General features: G+C 44.1%; 1 protein-coding gene across 1 annotated transcript; it reads right to left on the reverse strand.

Annotated features, from left to right (window-relative positions):
• Positions 1-7,305: 7,305 nt before the first annotated feature.
• On the reverse strand, positions 7,306-10,962 carry MAGEE1 (MAGE family member E1). The gene has a single exon (XM_007992119.3). The coding sequence runs from the start codon at positions 10,723-10,725 to the stop codon at positions 7,852-7,854; it is 2,874 nt and encodes a 957-aa protein (XP_007990310.1). The 5' UTR covers positions 10,726-10,962; the 3' UTR covers positions 7,306-7,851.
• Between the last annotated feature and the right edge of the window lie 265 nt (positions 10,963-11,227).

Genomic DNA, 11,227 nt, shown 5'->3' on the forward strand with positions numbered 1-11,227 from the left:
CAAACACACAAGCTTCAGTAACCAACTCGATCAACTGGAAGAAAGAGTATCAGTGATTGAAGATCAAATGAATGAAATGAAGCGAGAAGAGAAGTTTAGAGCAAAAAGACTAAAAAGAAATGAACAAAGCCTCCAAGAAATATAGGATTATGTGAAAAGACAAAATCTACATCTGATTGGTGTGCCTGAAAGTGACGGGGAGAATGGAACCAAGATGGAAAACACTCTGCAGGACATCATCCAGGAGAACTTCCCCAACCTAGCAAGGTAGGCCAACATTCAAATTCAGGAAATACAGAGAATGCCACAAAGATACTCCTCAAGAAGAGCAACTCCAAGACACGTAATTGTCAGATTAACCGAAGTTGAAATGAAGGAAAAAATGTTAAGGGCAGCTAGAGAGACAGGTCGGGATACACACAGAGGGAAGCCCATCAGACTAACGGCAGATCTCTAGGCAGAAATTCTACAAGCCAAAACAGAGTGGGGGCTAATATTCCACATTCTTAAAGAAAAGAATTTTCAACCCAGAATTTCATATCCAGCCAAACTAAGCTTCATAAGTGAAGGAGAAATAAAATCCTTTATAGACAAGCAAATGCTGAGAGATTTTGTCACCACCAGGCCTGCCCTATAATAGATCCTGAAGGAAGTACTAAACATGGAAAGGAACAACAGGTAACAGCCATTGCAAAAACATGCCAAAATGTAAAGTCCATCGATGCTAGGAAGAAAATGCATCAACTAGCGAGCAAAATTATCAGCTAATACCATAATGGCAGGATCAAGTTCACACATAACAATATAAATCTTAAATGAAAATGAACTAAATGGTCCAATTAAAAGACACAGACTGGCAAACTGGATAAAGAGTCAAGACCCATCAGTTTGCTGTATTCAGGAGACCCATCTCACATGCAGAGACATACATAGACTCAAAATAAAGGGATGGAGGAAGATCTACCAAGCAAATGGAAAATAAAAAAAAGCAGGGGTTGCAATACTAGTCTCTGATAAAACAGATTTTAAACCATCAAGGATCAAAAGAGACAAAGAAGGCCATTACATAATGGTAAAGGGATCAATTCATCAGGAAGAGCTAACTATCCTAAATATATGTGCACCCAATACAGGAGCACCCAGATTCATAAAGCAAGTCCTCAGAGATTTACAAAGAGATTAGATTCCCATAAAATAATAATGGGAGACATTAACACCCCACTGTCAACGTTTGACACATCAACGAGAGAGCAGTTAACAAGGATATCCAGAAATTGAACTCAACTCTGTACCAAGTGAACCTAATAGACATCTACAGAACTCTCCATGCCAAATCAACAGAATATACATGCTTCTCAGCACGACATCGCACTTTTTCCAAAACTGACCACATAGTTGGAAGTAAAGCACGTCTCAGGAAATGGAAAAGAACAGAAATTATAACAAACTGTCTCTCAGACCAAAGTGCCATCAAACTAGAACTCAGGACTAAGAAACTCAATCAAAACCGCTCCAATACATGGAAGCTGAACAACCTGCTCCTGAATGACTACTGGGTACATAACGAAATGAAGGCAGAAATAAAGATGTTCTTTGAAACCAATGAGAACACAGATACAACATACCAGAATCTCTGGGACACATTTAAAGCAGTGTGTAGAGGGAAATTTATAGCACTAAATGCCCACAAGAGAAAGCAGGAAAGATCTAAAATTGACACTCTAACATCACAAGTAAAAGAACTGCAGAAGCAAGACCAAACACATTCAAAAGCTAGCAGAAGGCAAGAAATAACTAAGATCACACCAGAACTGAAGGAGATAGAGATACAAAAAACCCTCCAAAAAATCAATGAAACCCGGAGCGGGTTATTTGAAAAAATCAACAAAACTGATAGACCACTAGCAAGACTAATAAAGGAGAAAAGAGAGAAGAATCAAATAGACACAATAAAAAATGATAAAGGGTATATCACCACTGACCCCACAGAAATACAAACTACCATCAGAGAATACTATAAACACATCTATGCAAATAAACTAGAAAACCTAGAAGAAATGGATAATTTCCTGGACACTTACACTCTCCCAAGACTAAACCAGGAAGAAATTGAATCCCTGAATAGACCAATAGCAGGATCTGAAATTGAGGTAATAATTAAAAGCCTATCAACCAAGAAAAAGCCAGGACCAGAGGGATTCACAGCTGAATTCTACCAGAGGTACAAGGAGGAGCTTGTACCATTCCTTCTGAAACCATTCCAATCAATGGAAAAAGAGGGAATCCTCCCAAACTCATTTTATGAGGCCAACATCATCCTGATACCAAATCCTGGCAGAGATACAACAAAAAAAGAGAATTTTAGACCAATATCCCTGATGAACATCAATGCAAAAATCCTCAATAAAATAATAGCAAACCGAATCCAGCAGCACATCAAAAAGCTTATCCACCATGATCAAGTGGGCTTCATCCCTGGGATGGAAGGCTGGTTCAACATATGCAAATCAATAAACGTAATCCAGCATATAAACAGAACCAAAGAAAAAAACTACATGATTATCTCAATAGATGCAGAAAAGGCCTTTGACAAAATTCAACAGCCCTTCATGCTAAAAACTCTCAATAAATTCGGTATTGATGGAACGTACCTCAAAATAATAAGAGCTATTTATGACAAACCCACAGCCAATATCATACTGAATGGGCAAAAACTGGAAGCATTCCCTTTGAAAACTGGCACAAGACAGGGATGCCCTCTCTCACCACTCCTATTCAACATAGTGTTGGAAGTTCTGGCTAGGGCAACCAGGCAAGAGAAAGAAATCAAGAGTATTCAGTTAGGAAAAGAAGAAGTCAAACTGTCCCTATTTGCAGATGACATGATTGTATATTTAGAAAACACCATCGTCTCAGCCCAAAATCTCCTTAAGCTGATAAGCAAAGTCTCAGGAGACAATATCGATGTGCAAAAATCACAAGCATTCTTATACACCAATAACAGACAAATAGAGAGCCAAATCATGAATGAACTTCCATTCACAATTGCTTCAAAGAGAACAAAATACCTAGGAATCCAACTTACAAGGGATGTAAAGGACCTCTTCAAGGAGAACTACAAACCACTGCTCAGTGAAATACAAGAGGACACAAATAAATGGAACAACATACCATGCTCATGGATAGGAAGAATCAATACCGTGAAAATGGCCATACAGCCCAAGGTAGTTTATAGATTCAATGCCACCCCCATCAAGCTACCAATGACATTCTCCACAGAATTGGAAAAAACTGCTTTAAAGTTCATATTGGACCAAAGAAATCCCTGCATTACCAAGACAATCCTAAGTCAAAAGAACAAAGCTGGAGGCATCACACTACCTGACTTCAAACTATACTACACGGCTACAGTAACCAAAACAGCATGGTACTGGTACCAAAACAGAGATATAGAACAATGGAACAGAACAGAACCCTCAGAAATAATACCACACATCTACAGCCATCTGATCTTTGGCAAACCTCAGAAAAACAAAAAATGGGGAAAGGATTCCCTATTTAATAAACGGTGCTGGGAAAATTGGCTAGCCATAAGTAGATAACTGAAATTGGATCCTTTCCTTACTCCTTATACGAAAATTAATTCAAGATGGATTAGAGACTTAAATATTAGACCTAAAACCATAAAAACCCTAGAAGAAAACCTAGGTAATACCATTCAGGACATAGGCATGGGCAAGGACTTCATGTCTAAAACACCAAAAGCATTGGCAACAAAAGCCAAAATTGACAAATGGGATCTAATTAAACTAAAGAGCCTCTGCACAGCAAAAGAAATTAACATCAGAGTGAACAGGCAACCTACAGAATGGGAGAACATTTTTGCAATCTTCTCATCTGACAAAGGGCTCATATCCAGAACCTACAAAGAACACAAACACATTTACAAGAAAAAAACAAACAACTCCATCAAAAAGTTGGTAAAGGATATGAACAGACACGTCTCAAAAGAAGACATTCATACCGCCAACAGACACATGAGAAAATGCTCATCATCACTGGCCATCAGAGAAATGCAAATCAAAACCACAATGAGATACCATCTCACACCAGTTAGAATGGCAATCATTAAAAAATCAGGAAACAACAGGTGCTGGAGAGGATATGGAGAAATAGGAACACTTTTACACTGTTGGTGGGATTGTAAACTAGTTCAACCATTATGGAAAACAGTATGGCGATTCCTCAAGGATCTAGAACTATAAGTACCATATGACCCAGCCATCCCATTACTGGGTATATACCCAAAGGATTATAAATCATGCTGCTATAAAGACACATGCACACGTATGTTTATTGTGGCAGTATTCACAATAGCAAAGACTTGGAATCAACCCAAATGTCCATCAGTGACAGACTGGATTAAGAAAATGTGGCACATATACACCACGGAATACTATGCAGCCATAAAAAAGGATTAGTTTGATTTCTTTGTAGGGACATGGATGCAGCTGGAAACCATGATTCTCAGCAAACTATCACAAGAACAGAAAACCGAATACCGCATCATAGGTGGGAACTAAACAATGAGATCACTTGGACACAGGAAGAGGAACATCACACACCAGGGCCTATTGTGGGGAGGGAGGAGGGGAGAGAGATATACCTAATGTAAATGACGAGTTAATGGGTGCAGCACACCAACATGGCACATATATACATATGTAACAAACCTGCACGTTGTGCATATGTACCCTAGAACTTAAAGTATAATAATAATAATAGTAGTAGTAATAATAATAATAATAAAAGAAACCTGAAAATAATAGAAAACTGATACAGAACTTAAGAGGTAAATGAAGCTCTATTATCAGAACCTCTGTCTCAGGAAGCTTGTGCCAAGAGTAAAACGATTCAGTGATGTGGTTGTTATATCCCAGGAAGAACAATAAGAATATATGTAATCTTTACAGATTTTTAAAAAACAATAGTAGTAATAATATGATAAGAAGATATGTAATTCTTTTAGATTATAACCATAGTAATAGTGATAATAACAAAGAGGCGAAGGTGGGAAGAGGAAAGGGGAAAGAGATGAGGATGACAAAGAAGAAGAAGAAGAGGAAGAATTATTATTAAAGAGTAGGAGGGGAGGGGAAGGAAACCAATAAAAACAGCAACAACTGTAGTGGAGATTGTGATGTATCACCCAGATGCCCCTACTCTTCAGGATCACAGTACTCACTCCTCCAGCGCTTGAGGGTGATGACAGCTGTTGTGTTTACAGTTGAGTATCTTTCTCAGGGATTACTCTCAGCTGAAAAGAACTGACTCTCAAAAAGTCATAGCTCCTTATCAGGAGGCAGTTTGCATCCAATGACTGGTCAGTATGGTGGGATAAAACTTTGGCCTCTTTTTCCTAATTTGGGACAACTTTGCAGGACCACACCAACTCCAGAGCTCCCTGTGGAATCAGTTAATTTATTTCCTGTGACTGAATCACTGCTCTACTTCTCCCTCTACACAATTCTGCTTCTCTTGCTCCCCACAGCTTTTGAACCAAAAACAACTCCCCAATAAAATTTCTGCAAGGAAATCACTTCACAGTCCCATTCCTGGAAAAAATCAACATACAACAATGTCACTAATATATTGCTAACTACATGTCAAGTGTTCTTGTGTTTTACATGTTAACACATTTAATCCCCAACATTATGGCATAGGTGAAATTATTATGCCCATTTTACAGATGAAAAAATGGAGGCACAAAGGGGTTAAGTAACTTGCCTGAGTTCTCATCTCTAGTATTAGAGAGAGTCAGGGTTTGTACCCAGGCACTTTGACTCTAGACTACATGCTCTTACTACTATGTTCTAATGCCTTTTAACCTTGATACCATGGTGTTTGATTTCCAAGGTGTTGTTTAAAAGATAACAGGTTGACTTCAATGTATTTAAATTTGATTTTGTTCAGAAAATGGTACCTCTTTTCACAGGTACATTAAGAAGAAACTACTATGCTAAAATTAGAGTTTCTGCCCTCCCCACCCCCTTTAGTTTTTCAATACGAGAGCCAAAAGAATCCTGTTAAAACTAAGTGGTTTCCTGCAATTCCTCAGATCAAAAGCCTTAAAAAGTTTTCCATATCGCTAATAACTAAAGCCAAATTCTTATATGGTAGACTAATTTTTTAATTCAAAAATATATGTCCTTCCTCTCTACTGGGCCCGTTCCTACATGTTCTTCCCTGTAGAAAGAGTACACTTCCCATCTCACTGACATCAAACTTGCCCATGTGACTTGCTTTTGCCAATGAATTACGACTATAATATGCCATATCTGAGCATAGGCTTTGAAAACTACCACATGGTTCCACTATGGCTCTTTTACCTCTGCCACAAGAACAGGTGTCCCATATATGTTTTACTCCTTTAGCCTGGTTACCTGAATGAAGACAATATAAATAGAATCTCAGACAGCCCATGAAGGGAATGTAAAATAAGCCCAAAATTTTGTTGTTGTAAGCCTCTGAGATTTGGGTACTTTTTAAAAAACCACAGCATAACTTAGAGAAAGCTGGCTCGTGCATCTTATTGAAACCATTGATGACACAATACCTCCGGCCCTCTGGCCTTACATCTTTGACTTTTTTCCTAACAGCATACATGAAGACTGAAATCCAGCCTTGAATCAGTTTAATTCATGATTGTATTAAGGACCCCATATTGGCCGGGCACGGTGGCTCACGCCTGTAATCCCAATACTTTGGGAGGCCCACGTGGGCAGATCACAAGGTCAGGAGTTTGAGACCAGCCTGGCCAAAATAGTGAAACCTCATCTTTACTAAAAATACAAAAATTAGCTGGGTGTGATGGCACGTGGTCCCAGCTATTCTGGAGGCTGAGGCAGGAGAATTACATGAACCCAGGAGGCAGAGGTTGCAGTGAGCTGAGATCATGCCACTGCACTCTAGCCTGGGCAACAGAGCGAGACTCCATCTCAAAAACAAAAAAAAGGGACCCCATCTTGTCCCCACCCCACATACCTACCATCTTCCTTAAGGACCACCCTGAACACTCCAGGAATTGGTCAGGTGTGCCTCTTTTTAATTACCATAGCACTCTGTATTATTCTACAGTAGCACATAGTACACCATAATAAATTGGTGGTTTAAATTACCTCCCCCTGTACCCTACCCAGTCTCTGAACTCTTGGGCAGGTACTATATCTTGTAAACTTTTATACTTCTATAACTATGACCCACCACTGTGCTCATTGTATGAAAGCAGTTGAATAAGTCAGTGTATTAGCATTATGTTTCATTTATTAATCTTTTATTGTTCATTACACTTTAGTACAGCAAAGCAAATACAGGTAAACATCAGTATTCTTTATATAATAGCACACAGAAAGGGAAGCCAGCCACAATTTAGAGTGCTTTTTCAGTTGTCAATATATTTGTTTGTTTATCACTTTAAGCTAGATTATTTTACTGGCGAATTTTTTTAAGCTTTTAAGGAAAAGCCTATATCTATAGCTATATGCTATATATTCTCTTCTAGATAATGCAACAAGATGGAAAGATTTTCAAAACATTTTATAGAGCTATCAAAACTCATACCAAAATACAACAGAGACAGCAAGTGGTCAATCACATTTACCCAATCGGACAATATATTAAAACAGTTGAAACACTTCCAGACACCACACAAGAACTAAATATGAAAAGACGTAAATATAACTGGAACACAAATACCAAATACAGTATGTACCCGCCCCCATCACCCAATACATGAGACCTGAGGCTCCAAGGCCCCTTCTTGCAAGGCCCCTCTGACTGCCATGCATTCCTCTACCTGAAGTTGTGAACAAAGAATTGCCTGTGCCCAACATCAGCTCTATTGGCCTCATCTTCCATTGCCTCCCTGTACTGCTGTGGCCAGTCCTGTGGTTCCTTTCTGTGGATTCTGGCCACATATCGCAAGGCTTTCATCTTGGAGGTTTCCAGACGGGCTCTAGGACCCCATACAAACTCATATTGCACTGGATCACTGTCAGGAACCCGTAAACTGTCTATATAGCGCTGACTCAAGTATCGGCAGGTAATCACGTGCTTTCTCCCAGATTGAACCCCTAAGCCCCGCAGAAAGGCCCAGACTGCAGACTCCCTGGCATGGTTGCCCATGATAAAGATGAAGCTTAGGACCTGCATCAAAAAGTTGTTGCCAGGCCTGTTTGGACTGTCTACGATCTCCTCAGTTTCTTCCATCTCTCTTCGGTTGTACAGGGTATAGGAGTGATTCCTGGGATCAAGTACCACTAGTTCTGTCCCATAGACATGGTTCAGGGTGCGGGCAGCACGATTCAGGAGGTCAGGGAACACTTTGCTGCACTCTCGGCCAATGTAGTACAGAATTCCTTTCTTTGGTATAGGCAGCTTAGTTGAATCCATAAGCAGAAATAACTGCACCAACTTCCTTGCCTTGCTCTCCAATCTTGACTCAGGCCATGAATGTGGGGCATATTTTGAGGAATAGCTGGAAACCTCTGAATCAGGGGATGCTACCTCTGCAGCAGCTTCCTCAAAAAAGGGCCTCCTAAAGTGAGGGAGAGCCTGCCAACCCTCAGCAAAGGCTCTGGCAGCATCTTCTTCCAGAGCTTCATTGTATTGCTCTGGCCAATCCATAGGATCTTTGTTATATATTTTAGCCATGAACTTCAGAATTTTCATCTTGGTGGTTTCTAGGTGGGATCTTGGGCCCCAGAAAAACTCATACTCCACTGGTTTACAGTCAGTTACTGGTCTGTAGTCTAAGTAACGCTGCCATACAAACTCCACAGACAGAAGTCTCTTTGGGTTCCCAAAAATGGAAAGCCTCCTTTCCCGCTGCACCCCCATCCTCCAGAGCATTTCCCAAATCTCAGCCTCTTTGGCTTGGTTGCCATTCAGGAATATTTGGCCTAGAATCATCATCAGGAGGCCCATCTTTGGCCCATTTGGGCTCTCTTCTAACCCTTCAAAGGGCACAGGTCCCAGTTTGTTTAACAGAATGTAGGTATGTGCCTCAGGGTCAAGTTCTCTCAATTCAAATCGAAAAATGCACTCCAGGTGGGCTGCTGCTCGCCTGAGTATCTCAGGAAACTGGTTGCGATATTCTTTAACAATATATTCCCGCATTTCAGACTCCCGGATAGGGTACTTGCTCTGATCCTTCACCAGCAGGAACTGCAACAGCTCAGCTACATTCTGTTCCATAGGGTCCTGGGGCTTCAAGGTAATTGCAACCCGGGAAGTACTGAGGCCCATAATAGTAATGGAGTTGGGGCTCTCACAGTCTCTCAGGACCTCGAATTCTAGAGGGCCTTCTGCACCCTTAGGACCCTCAGAGTCCGAGTCCACGGAGGCCTTGGTTACCCTAGGGCTTGGCAAAACAATGGAACACTTGGAGGGGTTCCGGTCCACAGAAGCACTAGAGCTAAACAAGGTGCTCGGGCCCTCACCAGGGTTGGGCAGCACGGAGCTTCCCGGTCTGTCAGAGGCAGTGGGCTGCACTAAGGTGCTTGGGCCCTCACCAGGAGTGGGCGGCACGGAGGTGTCCGATCCATCAGAGGCAGTGGGCGGCACAGAGGTGCTCCGTCCCTCACCGGGGGTTGGCAGTACGGAAGTGCTTGGTCCCTCACCGGGAGTGGGCGGCACGGAGGTGCTCAAGCCCTCAGTGGCGGTGGGAGGCACAGAGGTGCTCAGTCCCTCGCCAGGGGTGGGCGGCACGGAGGTGCTCAGTCCCCCACAAGGGGTGGGCGGCACGGAGGTACTCGGTCCCTCACCAGCAGTGGGCTGCACGGAGGTGCTCAGGCCCTCGGTGGCGGTGGGTGGCCCGGAGGTGCTTGATCCCTTACCGGGGGTGGGCACCAAGGAGATGCTTTGTCCGTCAGAGGCGGCGGGCAGCATGGAGGTGCTCCGTCCCTCACCAGGAGTGGCCGGCATGGAGGTGCTCGGTCCCTCATCAGGGGTGGGCGGCACGGGGGTGCTCAGACCCTCAGTGGCGGTGGGCGGCACGGAGGTGCTCAGTCCCTCATCAGGAGTGTCCGGCACGGAGGTGCTCAGGCCCTCAGTGGCGGTGAGCGGCACGGAGGTGCTCGGTCCCTCACCAGCGGTGGACTGCACGGAGGTGCTCGGTCCCTCATCAGGGGTGGGCACCACGGAGGTACTTGGTCCCTCAGAGGCTGTGGGCGGCACGGAGGTGCTCGTTCCCTCACCAGGGGTGGCCGGCACGGAGGTGCTCGGTTCCTCAGAGGAAGTGGGCGGCCTGGAGGTGTTCCGGCCCTCAGAGACGGCAAGCGTCACAGAGGTGCACAGCCCCTTAGAGATGGTGGGAGGCCCGGAGGTGCTTAGGCCCTCACTGGGGGTGGCCAGCAGGGAGGTGCCAGGTCCCTCAGAGACGGTGGGCTGCCCGGAGGCGCTTGAGGCCTCAGAGATGGTGGGCGGCACAAAGGTGCTTGGGCCCTCAGCGGAGGTGGGCAGAACGGAGGTGCTTGGGTCCTCAGAGGCACAGAGGCCCTGAAGGATCTGGGAATCGCTGGGACCCCGGGGGACGTCTGAGCCTGGCATATCAGCGGGGAAACCGGGGGCATTAGGGGCCTGCATTTCGTCCCAGCTGCTGTTGTGCGCAGTGGCCTTTGCAACGCGGCGGCGGCGGCGGCGCGAATTCTGGCTTACCAGAGACATGGTCCTGCCGACCGGCGTGTAGGAGCAGACACAGACAGGCCCGCGATCTGGCACAGACGACTGGAGGTGTGTAGGTGCCTCGGCACAAAACTGCCGCTAGCGGTAATGATGTTGCTGCTGCTGCCAGAACCAAAGTTCCAAGCAACTTGCTGAAGCTGAAATCAGAGGTGGTGGAAAACGCAGGCACTGGCCAGCAGTGAATGCTAGTCTCAGTGTACTCTGCTTCTCACACCCCGCCCTCTGCCGCAGTCCGCGCAGGCGCAGACTGGCTCTGCGGCAAGGCGAAATCGCCCCGCCCCGCCCCTCCCCTGGGCCTGAGAAAGTGGATGCGGTGGTTCTGCACCAAAGGAGAGCACTAGCAGAAGGGAAATTTTGGTAGGGTGAAACAAGGAGCTTAGAGTAGATGCATAGGGAACAAAAATGGAAATAATAATAAATACTTCTCAGATTTAGGGTACGATTGGAGGGCTTCTACACAGAGTGCCAGGCACTTAATAGATTC

This window comes from Chlorocebus sabaeus, chromosome X, assembly GCF_047675955.1.
Source record: "Chlorocebus sabaeus isolate Y175 chromosome X, mChlSab1.0.hap1, whole genome shotgun sequence".
In the NCBI taxonomy this organism is placed as follows: Eukaryota; Metazoa; Chordata; class Mammalia; order Primates; family Cercopithecidae; genus Chlorocebus; species Chlorocebus sabaeus.